Raw genomic sequence first — 21380 nt, forward strand, 5'->3', positions numbered from 1 at the left:
GCGGTCCACTTGCAAGGAGTCTTTCACGGCGTTAAATTTCGTCGGTAACTCTTTTCAAACTCTGTGCCATTCACGTCTGACACAAACAGGTACGCGACACTTAACATCGCCAGGTCTGACGGGAATTTCCTCGGACTCAGGCGCGTCAGCAGAGGCTCGAGCTGCTTCATCCTCAGCCTCGTTTCCAGCAAAACCGGAGTATCCCGGGATCGCCCCTTCTTGCTTAGCACCCGGAGCAATGAAAGTATCATTTTCACGAAGCGATCCGTTGAGCTCGTATCCTGCAGCGCTTGTATACCACTTATTTGTCGCTGCAGATCAAAAAGCACGGTAGATGATAGTGCTCTCAATACCTTTGCTAAACGGCATACAACTCCGCAGTAAAAACATATGCAACAGCCGGCAAGGACCACGAATGACTAACGACCGCACAACGGAAGGCACTGCCAACCCCGTTCGCCGTCTTAGAGCTATCCGTGTATAAAACTAGCTCTTGTTCGTGTTCGCTCACAAGCTCCCGAAAACGATGAATTATTTCCTGTGAATTGTATCGCTTAAAAGATGTTAAATCCATTCGAAAAAAGGCCGATGGAAGCAGCCACGGTGGTGATTCATACACCGTTGATTCAACAACTCTTGGAAGCACAATGTCGTACTTGTCCATCGATTCTCGAGCTCTGATTCCGGCCGGCCTGGTATATAGGTCTGACGCCGGTTGTAAGCTTTTTGGAAAGAATGTCTTATGAACACTGGTCCGTTTACATGGTGCGGTGATGACGTGACATTGATCGCATAGCGCAGTAACAGCATGTCTCTTTGAAAACTTACTGGAGACAATCCTGATTCACATGTAAGACCGTCGACGGGACTAGTGCAAAACGCTCCAGTCTCATATCGAATTCCGGCGTTTTGTACGACGTCCAAGGCTTGCTCTTTCGAGTCCCAAAAACTTGACTTCTTCTTTATATGGAACTTCAAAACCCTTTATTGTAAGTCGTGGACTAGGGTGTGTTCCTCTAAAGCGACAGAAATATACGGCGCATGACTTTTCGGTTGAGAACCTGAAGCCAGACCTTTCAGCCGTATCAACAATATCATCGATTGCTCATTGTAACTTGTACCGGACCATTGCAGTTTTCGTGCCGGCATAGAAGATCGCCAGATCGTCGACATACATACATTTACCAATTTCCACTGGTATTCCTCGTAGAACCCTATTGACTGCAATTGTAAACAGGGTACCGCTAAGGGGTGATCCCTGCGGAATTCCATTTTGTAATAGTCTACTTTTCGAATTAAATTAATCTTGTATTATAAGAACAATTATTGCAAGTGTATATATATATATATATATATATGTGTATGACTCTCTCTCACTCACTCTCTCTCTCTCTCTCTCTCTAAATTCTTGACATAATTTTGTTGAAAAAATTGCATCCTACACTTAATACGAAACTCATACACTTCATACACTTAAGTATGAAATTTAAATGAATAAATTTTTTTATAACTAAATAAATTCTTTTACTGACTTTTTAAATTTAACAGTGGAACATGTGTGGATCGGTAGAGCGCTCAAAGTTACGTAACACTGTACTGAATTGACAAGGCTTCACTTGATCTTTTCTTGTACTATTACATAACAACTATTACTTGACTAGAAACATCATTTTCTTTTATACTGCTGTACTTCTTGCATCAGTTATTATATCGGTAGATATTGGTTAAGCATATTTTTAATGAAAAACAGTTTATTTAGTATATGTAAAGTATTTTTTTACACGTTTTTAAAGAGGTAAGTTTTCTAGTAATCTTGTTAATCATACTAACAAAGTAATTTAATATATAATTATATAAATACACTACCTGTTTGCGTCAACGACAGATAAATCAGGACTTAATTTCATCTTTTTGATAAAATATTTTTATAAATTATAAACACAATTGTATAAATTATTAATTTGTTTACATTATTATATAATGCATACAACTAAATAATTATGCAAATTGTTTTTGTCAGCAATACTGACATGATTACAGATATAAAAGTGCCAAATGACTCAAGTATTTTTAATGTTTTGTTTTATTGTTTTAAATAACTTATTTCCGCCAACTACAGTAATAAAATTAATACGTTTTAAATCCCATTACTATAAAAGACATGCAAATTTTACAAGGCAGACTTCTGACTTTGCAGTCTGTTTGCATTGAATATTTATACTAACAGAAAACAGATTTTTATTTGTAATATTACTTTATTTTTAATATATATAGTACGTAATATGAATTATCAATGCTCCCTTACGAATCAGAATTTTATTTATACTCAAAACTCCAAACTCGTTGAAATTGAAAAAAAAAAATACTTTACAGAAAAATTATTTAAAAATTTACTTTTTATTCTTGTCCTCTGAATTATTTACTAAAATTCATCCAGCAGCATGTAAACCATAAATACCGACTCGCAAAATGAAGAAACGAATCTCTATTAGAAATTTAAAATGGGTTTCTATGAATAAACTTTGATATAATTCTATACGCTTTAATTTTCATCGCTTTAGATTTTTTGCTAAAATGCATTCTGGTTATATAAATATTATTAATCTTTTCTCCAAAATAAGATCAGGTTTAGTTTTTTATTATATCACTTTTTTGTTGTAAAATTTATGCCGATTAGATAAACGTCATAAAATCTATTTTTTATTTAGATGGAGTGGCCCATATATAAATAAAAGCTAAAACATCAATCATAATAACCGTTTCAACTTCATTCATCATCGGAATAAAAAATAATTAAATAACAATACAGAAATCAAACACCTCCTACATCTTACAGAATACGGTTTAGTCTATAACTCAAAATTTTACTATATGAAAATGATGCTGTAAAATATGAAAACTTTTTATTTAAGCTTTATATTCTAATCTGAGTTATCAAAATAAATCTATGCGTAAAACCATCCCCAACATTCAATTAACTATTTTGATTGGCCCCACAGTTTTTGAAATTTAAGCAAACGACACAAAAAAAACAGTCATTATTTGTAATGATAATACTTTAACAAAATAAACTGTAACGACCATTTTACATATACAGAAGATCATTACCGATCTGGTAAGGATCCAGACTTCCACAAAAGTGGTCAGAACAGTGACAAGTTTAAATAGTATAATATTTAAACTATTCTCTAAGAAACTGTTTCTTTTTTTTTTTTTGAAGCATTTACCTTCAGAAACAAGTAAAACGTTTAATAGAGTTCAAGAACTTCAAGCCCCAATGCTCCCTCAAGCCTAAAAATTAGTTTAATTCTTCTTAATTAAAATAAATAAATGAGATATTATGATATTCAGGCATATTAAAAACAATATATATATATTTTACTTGTGGAGACAAAAAAAACAATTTAGGATTGTAAATCCTCCTCTATTCTTAACATTTTAAGGTTGCCATTAGCAACAAGTTTATTTTTAGCTCGATTACAGTAAAAAGTAAATGTAAGTATAAAAAATAAGTAGAATAGAAATATATAAAATACATAACAGAATAAAATTTCAGTAAAAAAATATATCTACAAAATGAAATATTGCAATTTTCATTACATTTTTTAATGTGTTCTGATTCTGAAGACCAGTAAAACCGGTAAGAATGATTAGGTTAAGCAGTTTTGAAACCATTTATTCTTTAGCTCTGTAGCCTACTCTTCAATTAAAAAAATTGAAATATTCAAACTGCTTTATCAAAATGTTCTTTACTTCCAAGGAAAAGTCAAAATTGCAATATATAACCATTTGCTTCAGTAAATTGTTTCAGAGAAAAGTTAAAGATTTAATGGAGTATAAGTCATCTCATTCCTATGTGTTCTCAGGCTTAGAGGACTTATAATCCATAGAGGCCTTAAATATAAACATCATTTAAAAAAAAAAAACTTAACAAAAAATAAAAAACAAAAATCACAAAGAAACAAGACAAACCGACTTATTAAAAAAAAAAATTTCTGTTATTTTGCTGGTTCTTTTTTGGTTATATTTTTAGGCGAACCTTTAGTTTAAATAATAATCTACAATTTTTTGTGTCTTTCATTTCTTGTATGTTGATGTCACTTAATGTAATGGTTAGACTGTGTTTTTCTGTTTTAATTTTTTTTCTTTTTCCTAATGTGTACATCGCAATTTGTTCAACTAGTAAACAATAAGCAACCACCCCCCTCCCCCTTACCGTTGAGATGAGGATGATATGTGTGAATATAAATGAGATGTAGTCTCATGAAAACTCAGGCCAACCATTCCTGAGACATGTGGTCAATTGAACCCCAACTTCAAAAGTACACTGGTATCCACTGTCTAGTGTTCAAATCCGTATAAAAGCAACTAACTTTTACACATCAGTTTGGACCTCAGAACGTTCGACTTTGTAAAATCAGTTGTTAAACGATGAATATAATTTTGATTTTTTTTCTTTAAGTGATTATTTTTTATGTTTAATTCTTATGGTTTATTTTCTGATCGGGTTTGTTCTTTTATTTATTATATCTTGTGATTTTCTTGTGTTTTTTTTTAAATTTTAACTATATTTGTTTATGATTTTATTTTCATCTTGTTCGACATTTGATTAACAAAATTGAAATTTTGAGTAACCAAATTTTGTTTGAAGCTTCAAAACACATTCTCCTTTGAAAAATATGTAAAAAAATGTCAATTATGAAAAAAAAACTGAATTTAAAAGAAGTTGGTGCACTTGAAACCTGAAGGCTTTCACTTATTGAAATCTGATATAATTCACAATCGATGTAAAACTAATACCCTATCTGAGAAAGCACTGAAATCTCTGTTTTAGTGGGGGTAGTACGAGTATTCTATATTTCTATGCAGGTGATAGTAGTACATGACAACCACTTAGATAAAGTGGTGTACTACAAATAAAAAGGCTTCCTGTTTATTAAGAATAAAAATTAAAATAGTTAGGCTCAAAAGAAAAAAAAGAAGAAAATAAACAGAATATATATTTTTAGAGGTGAGAAATAAGTTTTAAAAAACCTCTTTTAAGATTTTTATTTACAGGTTTGGCTTAACAAATTTCCTTAATAAAGTTTTCTATAAATCTAACGCCCCTTCAATAAAAGCTAAAATAAGAAAAAAAATTTTTCAAAAGACTAATGCATTTTAGGTCCAGGTCTATAATTTTTAAAAAATCTGATGTGGACTACGCCTATTAAATTATATATACTGTACACATTTTTTGCTACACTTCATTTAAATTAAAAAATTTTTCTGCTCCTCCTAGACGGGTTTGCAGTGAAGCAGGTGACGTCGCGTGTGAAGGGTGTCCTTCTGACTAACGGGACTCCCCACCTATCGGCTGCGTATTCGCCATGACAACGTCAGCCCGTATCGTCTGGATCCTCTGTTGTTTTTTTTTCTTTTACCAAGCGTTCTTTTTCTTGTTCGGCAGTTGGAGGGGGGAGCTTGACCCAAATTAAACTTAAACTTTTTATTTAAGCAGTAAGATATTTAACCAGTAAGACGTTATAGGTTATTTCAATTAACATCCTTAAAATTTCAGTACGTCTTCATTTCACCAAGGAAGCTGAATTCCGGGCGAAACTTTTCGCTAACCCTAAATCGCTAACAAAGCGTTTTCAGACCTATGTTTATGTCAACTTTTTTCATTATTTTTATTAGCGGAATACACCTGTGTATGTCAAGTCCCTCATGGGATACTCTGCATATATATATATTTGTTTATACATACATGGCACCAGAGTTTCAAATGTCAATAACAATTTTTAAAAATTTTCATTACTAAAGATTGTGAATCAGGGTGGACATGAGGGTGTTTAATATTGATTTCGCGCATACAGGTTATTGTTTTTTATATTCAGTTTTGAACTTCAATTTCATTTAAAATCACTTGTCTGACGAGTTCTCTTTTTACGTGCAGTAGATACTGTGTTTCTTAGCGTATATTCTGTGTAAACTAATACAATCTTAATGGAATTTTCCATTAAACCCAAAAAGATAATGGAAAGAGAAACGAAAGAATAAGTTCTCGTTGCTTCAGGAATAATTTAGATTCAGGAATTTCCAAGTGTAACTCTTTTTCCTGTTTAGCCTCTGGGAATTACCGATCAGGTATTACTTCAAAGGATGATATGTATGAGTGTAAATGAATTGTAGTCTTGTACAGTCTCAGTTCGTCTATTCCTGAGGTGTATGGTTAATACAACCACCAAAGAACACCGGTATCCACAATCTAGTATTCAAATTCGTATAAAAGTAGAACTGCCTTTACTAGGAATTGAACGCTGGAAGTTTCGACTTCCAAATCAACTGATTTGAGAAGACGCGTTCACCACAAGACTCCAAGTATATCTTACATAACTCTATATTACTGTTCTTAGCTGATTTCTTAAAATTAAATTCCGTTATATATCGATTCATATCATTACACTTGCATTTCATTTTGTGTTAAATAATTTATTTATGAGTAAAACGATTCACAGCACGTATAAGCGAATGAATAAAACATCCAAATAAAAAAGTTCTTCATTTTCCTCAATAGAAGTGTTTACTTTACGTCATTTTTATCGTTCAATTAAAAAATATTTTTCCTTATATGGTAACTCATATTTCCTCAATTGAGCAATTAATTCCGAAAAGAACGATAAAAAATGAGAATCAAATTAAATTTATATAATTTTTTAAGTTGTTTCTCTATTTTATTTCTTTGTGTTACAACATGTTCGGAATAAATAGCGTCTATGTCGGTTTATTCCTGAACGAGTCATACGATTGTCTTAAAAGATTTTATATTGCATTATCACAATAACATCTCGGATGTGTTTGAACACGAACTGAATTCAACAAAAATTTATGGATTTAGAGTAAAATATATTTATAAAAACCGTAACTATTGTTCATGTATAATAGTTTTTTATTAAATAAACACTCCTTATTTAATTAAAAATTCTTATTTTTTGTCAGATGAGTTAGTACACGGTAATAATATTTTAAACTCCTAACTACATTTTATAAGTAATAGAAAATTACACATTCAGATTTTAACCAAAAATGTCACGTGATGAACATAAAATAATTTTCTAATTGAACATCCTTCCCAAATACTTTTCCGGTATACTTTCCCTTACTTTTTGTGAAAATAATTTTTTTATGATTTACATTCTACGAATGAATTTTTACTTCCTTGTACGAAGTAAAGGAATTATTGTGATCGCGAAAAATTTCGGTTTTCAGATTTCAACGGAAATATCCATTTTGACAATCCCTGAATCCATTCTGACTAGTTTCGGCATGACGTCAGTACGTACGTATTTATCTCGCATAACTCAAAAACGATTAGCCGTAAGATGTTGAAATTTTGGATTTAGGACTGTTGTAACATCTAGTTGTGCACCTCCCCTTTTGATTACAATCCACTGGACCAAAAGTGTCCATAAAAAGCCCAAAATCCAAATGTTTTCGATTTTGGAGTTTTTATTAACTGCAGTCATAAGCCCTCAACGATACAGCTTTTCAACGATACATCATAAGTGGTACTTATTTTCATCGGTTCCAGAGTTATAGCTAAATAAAATTTTAATTAATGAAATATTTGTGGATCTTGCAAGGGGGAAGGCACATCGATTCGAATCCGACTTCATATCTTTTTCTTTTTTTAACTTTTTTTTAATTTAAATATGTTGATTTATTAATAATTATTAACCTCTGTTTGTAAAACAATTTTTACAATAAATAATAATTAAATAATAGCAATGAAAAATGTCAGAAGTTATTAGTGAAATAAAATTTTATGTGCTTTTGAAAATGCGTATACGTAATTTAGTAGGCATACAAGGAAGTCAGTCATATGATGTTCACACCAGATTTGGTGAAACATCTGATAATTGAATATTAATTGAAAATTATAATTTAGAATCGTATTATTTTTATTTATGCATTTGTTTCAGTCTACTTGATAATAAATATCGCTTTAAAATTTAGTAACCTTCTCCTCTTTCGTTTCTGTTTTCATTTTGTAATAATTTAAGAAACATAGTAGTATTCATCAGATATAAGATTTACATTTTTTAAAGAGTAGTAAAGGGAGGGACTTTTACTCTAACCAAATATTTCAGGTAAGATTGTTGAATTAATAATTGTATAAATATTTATTTGATGTAAATAAAATCTAATATTTTAGCAATTGTGTAACTGTCCAGATTATTAAAGAATTGAAGGATCGTATCTCATTTTCAAATGAATAAGTTTAAATGAAGTGCAGCAAGAAAAGCGTATATGTAATTTAATAGGCGTACAAGGAAGTCATGTGGTGTCCACATCATATTTTTTTACTTCCTGGTACGAAATAAAGAGTATTGTAATCGCGAAAAATTTCGGTTTTCACATTTCAACGGAAATATCCATTTTGACTAATTTCGACGTGACGTACGTACGTATGGTACGTATGCATCTCGCATAACTCAAAAATGATTAGCCTTATAGTGTTGAAATTAAGTATTTAGGACTGTTGTAATATGCTAATTGTGAACCGCCTCTTTTGACTGTAATCGACTGAGCCAAAAAGCCCAAAATCCAAAATATTTGGATTTTTGACTTTTTCTTAACTGCAGTAATAGGTCATCGTTGAGAGCTTTTCAACGATATATCATAAGGGGTACTTATTTTCATTGGTTCCAGAGGTATAGCCAAATGAAATATGAATTAATGAAATATTTGGATCTTACAAGGGGAAGATAAATGGTTCGAATCTGACCTCATCTGTTTTTATTGTTTGTTAACTTTAAAAAAAAATTTTTTTTAACTTTTTTATTTAAATATGGATTTATTAATAATTATTAACCTCTATTTGTAAAACAATGTTTACAATAAATAATAATTCAATAGCAATAAAAAATATGAAAAATTTCGGAGGATACATATATTTTGTTTATTTAACTTAAATATATTGATTTATTAATAACTGTTAACCTGCGATTGTAAAAAAAAACTTTTAACAATAAATAATAATTCAATAATAACAATACAAAAACAAAATATATGAAAAAAATGAGAAGTTATCAGTGAAATAAAATGTTATATACTTTTTATCTTAATTCAAAAATTTGTACAATCAGATGTGAATAATTATTAAAATTACAAAAATAAAAGTTAAAAAACAAGAAATGAAGTCGGATTTCCTTATTGGACAATCTGTATATTCAATTATACATATTAACAGGGGATATATAATCGATATTAATCTGACAGATGTTTTCGTTTCATAAAATGTTTAGCGTTCTTAGATATGAATAATTTTCATCCCTTCCCCAAAAAATATTTGCGGTGCAATTTATTGGTGCACCCAAATTTTTTTTTTTTAATTTCGGAACTTATTTTGGGTGGTCATACATAGTATTCTATTAATAACTTATTTTTGAATAAATAAAAATATGACATTCTATCACAATTAACAAAGGTTTAGTACGTTCAACAATGTAATAAATACGTGTCATGTAATTACTCTGCTGTTTACAGCCTTCCAGATATATACTTTCACTATAGAGACGTAAGATCAGACACTGTATCGTAAGTGTACTAGATGTATTTGCGTTCGGACGGTGGAAACATATATTATTCACTGTCGTGTTGTCACTCAATGTGATTGGTTTTTGTATCAATGTTAATATTTTGTTAAGTATATTGCTGTGTTGTTTACACAGTGTTACACTATTTTTTATTATTTGTGCAGTTATTAGTCAGTACGATTTTTATTTATTTTTTATACGTTGTTATAATAAATTTAAATATTTATTATTAAATTTTATTTATTTTAAGTTACAAAAACAATTTAATTAAAGAAACTGTTTACATTCTTTTTTTAAATATAAAAAAAAGAATGTAAAAAGAATGTATGTTTTCTAATGTAATATTTTCTAATATTACATTAGAAAATAAAAAATTTCACGTAAATGAAAATTTCAAAATGATGAAAAGTTTATTGCTATATATTATATTATTTTATCAGTACCTTAAAATAACATTAGAATTAAATACTTATACTATTTGTTAAAACAATTTTATTTTTTACAAAATTTTGCAAAAAATTTTCGTAACAAATTAAACGTTTATTTCAGTTGAGATTAGTGGTGCCCAACTGTCACCTGAGTATTAAAGTGGATTCAGCTGTTGGTTGGCATTGATCTTGGTGCAATATTGTTTTAGAATAACAGTTGAATATTTATTTTTCTCATTGCTTTTAATACAACCAAATTTTTCCATTCTAGAAGAGAATAATTAGAGAGTAAAACCAATGTATTCTTTTGTAACATTTATTACTTTACAATATTTTTAAGCGCCTTTTTTATACTTATGACATATATAAAGTACCTAAAATGCTACATTCAGAGTTGCTTTCTCTGAGAATAATGATGTACAAGAACAACTGAATAATTTTTTGTTTCAATAGTTTTGAAATGTTGATATGGAACAGTATGTGTGGCTCAATGAAAAAGGCAAGAGAAGACTACTTTGCTTCTCATTTTCCTCAATAAGCATGAGGTTTTCGGTGCTTGTTATCTTGAGAATAGCTGTACTAATCTCAGGAATAAATAATGCATAATGATATTCATTGTGGTTTGTATGAAAAGTTTATATAAAGAACCGAGTATGAAAGAGTGTGTAAATAGTGATCATTTTTGTTTACTCTATTAAACGGCATTTGTCTGTGTGTGTGTCCCTTAGCTGAGCACCGGAATGTACCAATCGCTAGCGGAAAATTCCGATTCGTTATTACATGTCTCGTGGTGGTCAGATATATACTTGTTACATTATTATACATCGATATGTGAGCGAAAATTTATTACTTTTTAACCGGATTCGAATTTTCAGACAAAAATCACAAATATCTCGAAAACGGTCGGTCCTAGCGCTCTGAAAACTTTTTCTACTATCCTAAACGACATCCCATCCGCTCCCAGTGGTACCCGTCGGATAATAATATTTCCAAGTGCCCCCGGGGCGCCGTTCGGAAATTGTGGAGGGGTGCGATGGGGATGCCACCGTAATATTTTGGCAACCGCTTGTCCGATTTTCATCATTCAAACGGCGTATGTATCAGCAGGTCGAGCACTAACTGTTTAACGTATCGAGTGCCATCTTGATCGACCGGATCTTGGTTATACGGAAATTAAATCGTTTAGCCCTATGTTTTGATCGCACTCATCCACCGTAAAATGTAGCGATCCGATCTTTGGCTAAATACTCTCAAACCTATGCGCTAGCGCAGCTGTAAAGTATAAACTTACGAAAACTAAAATGTAGAAAATAAAAAATATATAAAAAAACTTTTCAAAAACCACTCTTATAAGAAAATAACGGATCTGACAACAAGCTTTGATTGTGATGTGTAAAATTATATGAAAGCCATAGCTTAAAATTAAAAATTTGATATTTTTGCCAACTTTTTCTTATGCGTGATGAATGACCTAAAGAGTGGGGTGCAAACACGTATAAGAAAAAATTGGAAAAAGCACCAAATTTTTAATTCGAAGCTATGTCTTTCACATAATCTTACATATCATCATCAAAGCGTGTCGTCAAATCCATTCTGAGATAACGTCCTAAAATTATTTTTTACCTTTTAGTACGTTTAATTCAACAGTAATATTTTGAAATTATTTTTACATATTTTTTATTTATTTATGTGATTGTTTTTCTTCATAAAATAATGAACCATAAGCATAAAGCCGGCACTGGAAAACCGATCACTAGCGGAAAATTCCGATTCGTTAGTATCAATTTCTACTAGAGTTAAATTTTCAATTTAACTTTCGTTATATCAATAAAAAAAAGTATTTTTACACAAGTTAATCAATTTAGGACACCTAATAATCCCATTCCGAGACGCTGCCCGCCAGGACAACCCGCCCGGAGGGTCTAGCTGCGTAGGTGTGTATGATTATAACAAAATTGTGACATACCATTGCACCTGATAAGAAGAAGCATTTAAGCATGGAGTCTTAAAGAATTAAATCATGTAGTAGGGCTCTTCGCGCCTGTTGACTGTTGGATTTGAGTTTACCGCATGACTTTATATACAGTGTTTCGAAACAAAGGAAAAGTAAACTTATTAAAAATGCTTGAATAAATGCATTAATTTAAAAAATGCACAAAATCAGTTAATTACAGTGTTTTGAAAACAAATCAAATCTTGTTCAGTACTTCTTTAGTTTTAGGTAGATTTAATAAGAAAGCTATGTATTGTAATGAGTATCAAAATTTGACTTCCGGAAAATTTCGACATATCTTTGCATTTCACATCCCCCAGACCACCATCAGCTCAAAAGTTAATACATATGTATTAACTTATATTATATTTATATATATATATTATATATATATAATATATATATATATTTCACTTTCTTGTGAATACGGTAACTGCCGAAATTTTGCGCCAATCACGTTCAAATTGATACATCAAATATAACGACCAAAAATCTCGGTCGAATTCGTTAACGTCTAAAATTGGACCATGGGGTGCAAACGGGGGGAGTTTCGAAAGAGCAAAATATTGTTATAACTTTCTTATTAAGTAAAATATCGAATTCAATTAAAATTCTTACTATTCTTTGGATAAGGGTCTAAAACTTATCTAAGTAAAGTTTTTTGATATAAGCAACCATTGACCCAGATGGTGGAAAAAATGGGGTTTTGAAGACAAAAAACATACCTACCTTAATAGGCACAGTATCGAATCGGTTTAAAGTGCTTAGTCCTCTAAACATTACCTAAAACTTTTGTCTGAAACAATTTTTGATAGAACCAACCCTTACGGCAAGGGATGACCAAAATATTGCTGGAATTGTAAGATGGGACTTGTATGTTAAACATGTGAAACTTTTTTCACATGCAACCATTGTCTTATTGAATAAATTTTAAGTTTTTCTTAACTTTAAGGTGGAAATCTTTTTTATCCCCTCCTTAGCACCAGTGAAATCTTTTTGTTTCAACTTTTTTTTTTAATTTAAATATATTGATTTATTAATAATTATTAACTTCTGATTGTAAAAGAATTTTTAAATAAATAATAATTCAATAATAACAATAAAAAAATCAGAAGTTATTAATGAAATAAAATTTTATGTACTTTTCATTTAAAAAAAAAAAAAAAGGAAAGGAAGTCTGATTCGAACCGATGTACTTTCCCCTTGTAAGAGCCAAATATTTCATTAATTAAAGTTTTATTTAGTTATAACTCTGGAACCTACGTAAATAAGTTCCACTTATTATATATAGCTGCAAAGCTCTCAATGAGGGCTTATTACTACAGTTAAAAAAAACTCCAAAATCTAAATGTTTGGATTTTGGTTTTTTTTTGACACTTTTGGTCAAGTGGATTGTAATGAAAAGGGAAGGTGCACAATTATAAGTTACAACAGTCCTAAATCCAAAATTTCAACATTCTATGTCTAATCGTTTTTGAGTTATGCGAGATACATACGTACAGACGTCACGCTGAAAATAGTCAAAATGAATTCAGGGATTGTCAAATGGAAATTTCCGTTGAAATCTGAAAACCGAAATTTTTCGCGATGACAATACTTGCTTTTACTTCGTACTAGGATGTAAAAATCAAAATTTATAAACAACAATTAATTATTTTAATTGATCCCAATTATTTTTATTGGTAACTGGTCCCTGGTTATTGAATTTTCTACTGTAACAATTCGATTTCACAGATCTTGAAGAGTAGCAGGCTTAATTGGTAAGCCCACCGAGTTGGTCTAGTGGTTAACTCGTCATCGCAAATCAGCTGATTTCGACGTAGATTTCTAAGGTTCAAATCCTAGCAAAGACAAGAATAACCTTTTTACGGATTTCAATACTAGAAGTGGATACCAGTGTTCATTGCTTGTTGGGATTCAATTAACCACACATCTCAGGAATCGTCGACCTGAGGCTGTACAAGACTACACTTCATTTACATTCTTACATATCATTCTCATTCATCCTCTAATACCTTAGGATAGTTCTGGAGCCTAACCAGAAAAAAATATGAAAATTATAATATGAAAATAAGTTTATATTTAACATTACATTATAATCCAATACGAATAGGATAGAACAGCTTACACTTTAATATCTACGCAGCACTTTATATTTAAATGACTTGAAAACAATGACGTGATATTTAATAATTGAAGGTCCGATGTTTAATACAAACGAAGTCGTGGTTTTAAATGGATTTTTATTAAAAATCAGTAAAAGATCTTTAATAATTAAAAATAAATTATTTTTTTCATTTTTATGTAAAATATTTATTTTTCAAACCGAATGAATTATCCAATTTTAAGGGGTTGTAAATGGTAAAAAAACCAAATTACAAAATAGTTTGTTTCATTATATTTTTGGGCAATCTAATGTTTTAGGTAGATTTCATAAGAAAGCTACCTATTGTAACGGGTACCATGATTCGACTTCCGTAAAATTTCCACATATCTTCGCGTTTTACAACCCCAGATCCCGAAACAATCGACAGTTCAATAGTTGGTACTTACGTATTAACGCCACCGCAGCTATAGCTTTATTTAAAAACAAAGAAGTCAATCGGATTTCGGTGGAAAATGGGCCGGTATAGAGTTTAACATAGATTCAAAACGGTCTATTTATTAATTTTAATAAATGGTTATTTATATTTATTTATTTTATAAATATAATTTAACCAAACTTAACCTACGCTCGCTTCGCTCGCTAATGTTGACTAATAAACAGGAGTGTTTTGATTATTTAAATAATAAATAATTGCAATAATTACTGAATTTATTAAATAAATACTCAAAACATTACGGTGTTAATTAGTCAAAGTTAGCGAGCGTAGGTTAAATTTGGTTAAATTATATTTATAAAATAAATAAATATAAATAACCATTTATTAAAATTAATAAAGAGGCTGTTCATTTTCCACCGAAATCCGATTGACTACTTTGTTTTTAAATAAAGCTGTAGCTGCGGTGGCGTTAATACGTTAGTACCCAAAAGTTTATATGTACATTTTTATAAACGTATACGTATAAATACGTTTATATAAATATATATATTCTTGTGGACACGATAACTGCCGTAATTTTGCGCCAATCACTTTCAAACTGATACATAAAATATAACGAATCAAAATCTTGTTCGAGTTTGTTAATTGGTAAAATCGGTCCATGGAAGTAGAAAAGTGGGTGGGCGAGCTTTTTCGAAAAAACAAAATATTACTATAACTTTCTTATTAAGTAAAATATCGAATTCGTTTAAAGTTCATACTATTCTTTGGATACGGGCCTAAAACTGATCTAAGTAAAGTTTTTTGATATCGCCAACCATTGGCCCAAGGGGTGTAAAAAATGGGGTTTCGAAGACAAAAAACATCATACTTCCTTATAGGCACATTATTAAATCTGTTTAAAGTGGTCATTAATTCTCTAAACATTGTCTAAAACCTTTGTCTGAAACAATTTTTGATATGACCAACTGTTATGATAAAGGATGACAAAATTTTGCTGGAATTGTAAGAAGATGGGGCTTGTCGTATGCCAAACATGTGCAACTTTTTTTCCCATGCAATCACTGTCATATTGCGTAAATTTGAAGTTTTTCTTAATTTTAAGGTGGAAATCTTTTTTATTTTCTACTTAGCAATGGTGCAATATACCTTCGCATTCCAGAATGCCGAAAGGGATTTTTTTTTTGTTAGGAGGGGAAACTTTTAATTGGCACCATGTGGTCTCATATCCCATAGTAGTGTGGGACTCAACACTGCAAGCCTACCCACTAAAACCCCCTCCTCCACTACAATATGGGATGCTGGGTTTATCTCATGGTATTATTTCAGCACCCCATGTGTCTTGTCACCATCCACGCCTCCATTGCTGGCCTCGCACCTCAAACTTGTCAGTACCCTGTGTTTTTTTTTGTATATATTTGTTAAACTTCGACCTCTTGTGGCAGTACCTTCATACTAAGAGATTATTTTAACAGTTTTTTATAACTTTTGTTTATCTGAAATTTTAATAAATATTATTAATCTGTAAATGTTTATAAATTTTATTTTATTGATAATAATCTCATTAGGTTGTCTTATTAATCAAGAACAATGACTTTTCAAATAGTGTAGACAAAATTAATTTAATGTTAACATATTTTTCAATCTTATGATTAAAAGTAAACAACTGCTATTGACTTTTATCAATCTATATTACATTTTTTTATGTAATATTCCAACGACTTGTAAAAGTAAACAAATCAATTTAATTTATTACCTTTAATTCTATTGAATTTTGCTAATTAATTATTTTAATTACATTATTTTCTTTTTGATTTTGACTTTGATTTATTTGAAGGAAGCTATTCATTTATATTGTATTTTTTATTTACATTAATAACTTCATAGAGCTCAGTACAACGCAAGCAACCCTCCGCAGCAACCCAGCAGTTTACCTTCATTAATTCAATGGAAGGAATGAAGATAAACTGCTTTTCACAGAACAGATTTTTTAAAGGACATGAGTGAGAGAGAGGTATCACAGTGTACTTACACAGTTACAATACTTAATTTAATAATACTTTATAAAAGTCTTTAAATTGAATATATGTTTGTAAAGATCCTTTAATAAATATCTATTTACTACAATGTAACTGAAAGTAAAAACATTTGCACACGATTTGAGAGACTGAAATCAGATTACAAGAAATTATCAGAAAAGATTTATAAAACTAGCTTTACTTAGTAAATAATAATTTTTAACTTTTCTTAATACATAAGCAAAGTTGCTTTCTTTGCTTAAATAAATCTGCAGTAATTATTTTATGGGGTGGAGTAGTTAGATCTATTATTGAGCTGGTCAGAAGGTAATAATGCAGAACACCTTAAATCAAAAAGATTAAAAAAATTATTTTTTTGATCTTAAGTTATGCAAACTTTTTAAAGTTAAGTAATCCTTCAAACAACCAATCAGTTATAAAAAAATTGGAAAACATTTTTGTTTTATAACTGAATTATACAAAACCATACAAAAATGGTTATTAAATTCTATTTTTATTTTTTTCAATATTATAATTTCATTAAAAATACAGTTGTTAAAAGTAAAATAAAATGAACTGTATAGAGAATTTTCTGAGTATTTTATTATTTTGATGGAGGTAGCACAGTGTTCTTTCATTCTGTATTCTGTTAGGTATGGTGTTTGTTGATTTGTGTTTGTGCTCAGCATATTAATGTTTTGTTTTTGTCATACTAAACAAAGCATACATTTTTTTTACATTGAACTTTTTTTTGTTCTTTTGTTTGTTAATATTTTTGAATGTATTATTCTTTTCATTTTCCATCCTAAGCAGAGTCAAATGTATTTTATAGTCACAATGTATTTTTCTTGATAGAATGGGTATATTCATTTATAAGTTTAATTACATGTCTGAACTTTTCTTATGATAGAGATATATGTAAATTATATGTAATGCAAGTGACACTATTTAGATTTTCTTTCTCTAAAAATTATGATATCCACTATAACTCTTGAACATGTAAAACAGCATTAAGTTTGTTCATCCAGAATCCCTCTTAGAATTAGAATCCCTCTTAGAATCCCTCAAAGAATATTGTAGACAGCTAGTGATTGTATGATTAAAAAAAATTTTAATTACGTACTTCCTGGATTTTTCATGAATAATAAAAACCAGACAACAAAAGACATTTGCAAAACTGTTGTTGGTTTTGAAATTTTGTCAATGAAAAAGGATGCTGGATTATTTTTATTTTAATAACGAGATCTGGTGATAATAGCTAAGCACTTGAAGCAGTGATAATCTACATACTTTCCACAAACAATCTCACTCTCTCTCTCTCTCTCTCTCTCTCTCTCTCTCTCTCTCTCTCTCTCTCTCTCTCTCTCTCTTTTTCTCTCTCTCTGTGTGTGTGTGTGTCACTCACTCACGTGCACACAAAAGTGGTATTTGAAAACACTTTCGTCATCTATTTAAAAGTAAATGAATCTGTGATATTATTTTTCTTATTTTATGAAAAAATAACTGAAATATACATTTTCAAAGTTTAGGTTTCATCCTTTTAGGAACTCCTTTTATAATCTGTGTAAGAAAATTTGGAGTTGAGATCCACACTGGATCAGAACTCCATTATATTTTACAAAGATTACAAATATTTTATGGTTTGACATGTTTCTGTTATTGTTTTAGATATGTAAGTTCAATGCTTGTTATTTTATAAGCTATCAATATACAAATTAGTTAGTACTGTAGATAACTTTTGGGTTATTATGAAATCTTTAAGAAGTGAGTTTTTAATTTATACATAGCATTGTAAAATGTGCAGCCTCACTCAAATGAAAAATATGATAATTTTTTTTTTTTTAATACAAAAACCTAGAATTTATATATATTTTATCATATGTTTACAGTAATCATCAAAAACATTTCATGATATAATTAAAATAAAAGAAGAAATAAAATAAGTCTAGTTTATAATGGAAGAAAACGATGAATATAAACCGTTATTAGGAAATAAAAATGATTTCACAGAGGAAGATGGAAAAGCAAATGATAAAGCTACCCAAGGATTATCATTATTTTTTGCTACATTATGCATTGTTGATTTATTTGGAGTCTTTCCTGTTGTAACTATGCCGCGATCCATCATTGATTGTGGTAACATGATAATATTTTCTGTAATTTAAATCTTTATTTTTTAAATACCTGTGTAAAGATTTTGCTTTAATTTTTTATCTTAATAATTTTAAGTTTTTTAATATTTTATATATTTTTTTAAACCTACTATTAAGACTAAAGTTATGACATAAGTTTCCATATGCATAATAGGTTAGTATTAGAATAGGTCTTTTTTTCTTTTGGATGCGAAATAACTATTTTTTAAGAGTTAAAAAACAGAGCAGTTTTATACAACTCAAAAATTTACTTCAATTGAACTTTGTTAATTGGAGTAAACAGTTTGTAAACATTCCATGTACAATCTTCTACACAGCCTAAGATTTTAAAACAGGTTCTTAATGTTATAGAGTAGAATCTTAACAATGTCTAAAACAGTTGAATTCCAAGCTGTTTCAAATCCAACCTCGGATTTGTTTTTCATGATGAATAATTGAATGCGGGCTCAATACAGGATGGATGGCCATTTTGTACTATTGAAAGCGTTCCTGACATCCAGAAACACAATAATTGGTGAATCTTCTTGAGTGTCTGATGCCACGAACCGCCTCCTTTACCAACGCGGTGACTCTGGTCAGAGCAACTGCCCCCGTCGAAATCCATATTGATGGTCTGACAATCCACCGTGCGCATCGATCTTCTCTTGTAGTCTTCTTACTCTTATTAGCATAGCGTCGAATAAATTCCATATGCATTGAGAAGGCAAAGCGGCCTATAAACCGAAGGGACGTTGTAACCGCGAGCAGGCGTTTTCGGCAAGAGGTGTGTCCCATTTCTACTCCTGCAGCACCCACTCATGCACCGAGCACTGTAAGCGGAGCAGCATCAACAGCCATCTTTATCACCTCGGCCGGAATTCCATCTGGCCCCGGCCCATTTCTCGGCCTTAGCTTTTCGCAAACGAGACTCAGCTCATATAGGATAAAAATGGGATCGCATCAGCAATAACTTTTTCTCGGGAGAAGTCCTCGCCAATGGGGAAAAGGGCTCGAGATACTGTCAGCTTCCGGCAGCGACTCAGTAAGGGTGGCGCTCTACCAGATCTCTTACGAACAATCCTATATCCGTTGCCCTAAGGATTGCCGTCAATTTGTGTCCGCTTGTCAGCCCGCTTTGCTCTTTTCGCATTCTCAATTCGTTTCTTGAGTAGCCTTTTTTGGTTCAGATAATATATCCTAGCAACATCAGCATCGTCTCTTCACCGCCTCCTCTGCCACGCTCTTATTGCTCGTTGGCACTCCCGTCTGTTGTTAGTGACCTCGGGAGACCACCAATACATTTGATTCCTGGTCGAATAGCCACACCTACCATCCCGTACTTCGGGGCAAGCCTCTGACGTAGCCTCAGCCAGGCCATTCGGCAGGATAATCCCTTTCATAACTCCATCCGTGAATGCAAACCTTAAATGTCAGCCTTAATAAGTTTCAAACGCTTCAAAATTTCCATACCACGTTCTCATAAAAGTGCTATAAATTTATGTGGTGAACTATTTTACTCTCTAATTGAATTTAATAATTACTTTTTAATTTTATTTTTAGTTAAAGAAAGAATAATTAAATTTTTTAATCACAAAGGTTTCCACTGTATGTAAATCCATATTTTGTTGCATTACAATTTCTGGCTTATTTATTCTTATTAATTAATTACACAAAATATATTAATTTCTAATGAGAAATTGAATCAAATTGGATAAAATCATATTTTTAAATCACATTGTACTGTTACAGCAGTGACTGAAATGCATGCTTTCAGTCTTTGTTGCAACCATCTTCAATGATTAATGCTGTTGATTTCCATATTCATATCAATTGATGTCGTAGTCAGCAGTTTTTTTGTTAGAAAATCATGCTCTTACCAATTATCATCTGATAATTGTAACAGATCTCTGAACCTTGTATCTCTGTTCATTTAGCGCATTGTTATTACATACTTGTACAGTTCATAATTATTTGTATTAAGATATGATCATTTGTTTATCAGAATTGTAAATGCGGTATATAGTAGTAGTATATAGAATTGTTAATGTTGATGGATTTGTGATCTGTTTCTATGTTTGCCGTGGAAGGCTTTTATGTGTTCATTATATTTTTATCTTTGCTTGATTTTTTTCCTGTTTGTTAATTATAGAAAATTTCACAGTTGCAGCAGTTTAGTTTATATATTATAGAAATGTTATGTTTGATTTTCATTTGATAATTCATATTTTTTAATTTTCTGGTGACCAACACCCAATTTAAAAATCATAATAGAAGAATATACACTTGGAAAAAGCCAGGCGATATTGGAAGGTATCAGATAGATTATATCATGGTTAAGCAAAGATTTAGAAATCAACTCGTTGACTGCAAAACTTACCCTGGAGCAGACATTGATAGCGACCATAATTTGGTGATAATGAAATGTAGATTGGGGTTTAAAAACCTGAAGAAAAGGTGTCAGATGAATCGGTGGAATTTAGAGAAGCTTGAGGAAGAGGAGGTAAAGAAAATTTTTGAGGAGGACATCGCAAGAGGTCTGAGTAAAAAAGATAAGGTAGAAAATGTAGAAGAAGAATGGGAGAATGTTAAAAAGGAAATTCTTAAATCAGCAGAAGCAAACTTAGGCGGAATAAAGAGAACCGGTAGAAAACCTTGGGTTTCAGACGATATATTGCAGCTGATGGA

At 30.7% G+C, this 21380-nt stretch overlaps 1 protein-coding gene across 4 annotated transcripts in view; it reads left to right on the forward strand.

The window, feature by feature from the left end:
- Window positions 1-21380, forward strand: part of LOC142331271 (uncharacterized) — a 66811-nt gene that overhangs the window by 12378 nt on the left and 33053 nt on the right. For 2 of the 4 annotated variants that reach the window (XM_075377045.1, XM_075377046.1), the window contains exon 2: window positions 18453-18699. The exons of 1 other annotated variant lie outside the window; for it this stretch is intronic. In XM_075377045.1, the coding sequence (XP_075233160.1) occupies window positions 18519-18699 (181 nt within the window). In that variant the 5' untranslated portion in view covers window positions 18453-18518. Of the gene's footprint in view, window positions 1-1702; window positions 1796-18452; window positions 18700-21380 lie in introns of those variants that run through there. One more of the 4 variants, XM_075377048.1, reaches the window with a different exon arrangement.

The sequence above is a fragment of the Lycorma delicatula genome, chromosome 10 (genome assembly GCF_047948215.1).
Source record: "Lycorma delicatula isolate Av1 chromosome 10, ASM4794821v1, whole genome shotgun sequence".
Classification (NCBI taxonomy): Eukaryota; Metazoa; Arthropoda; class Insecta; order Hemiptera; family Fulgoridae; genus Lycorma; species Lycorma delicatula.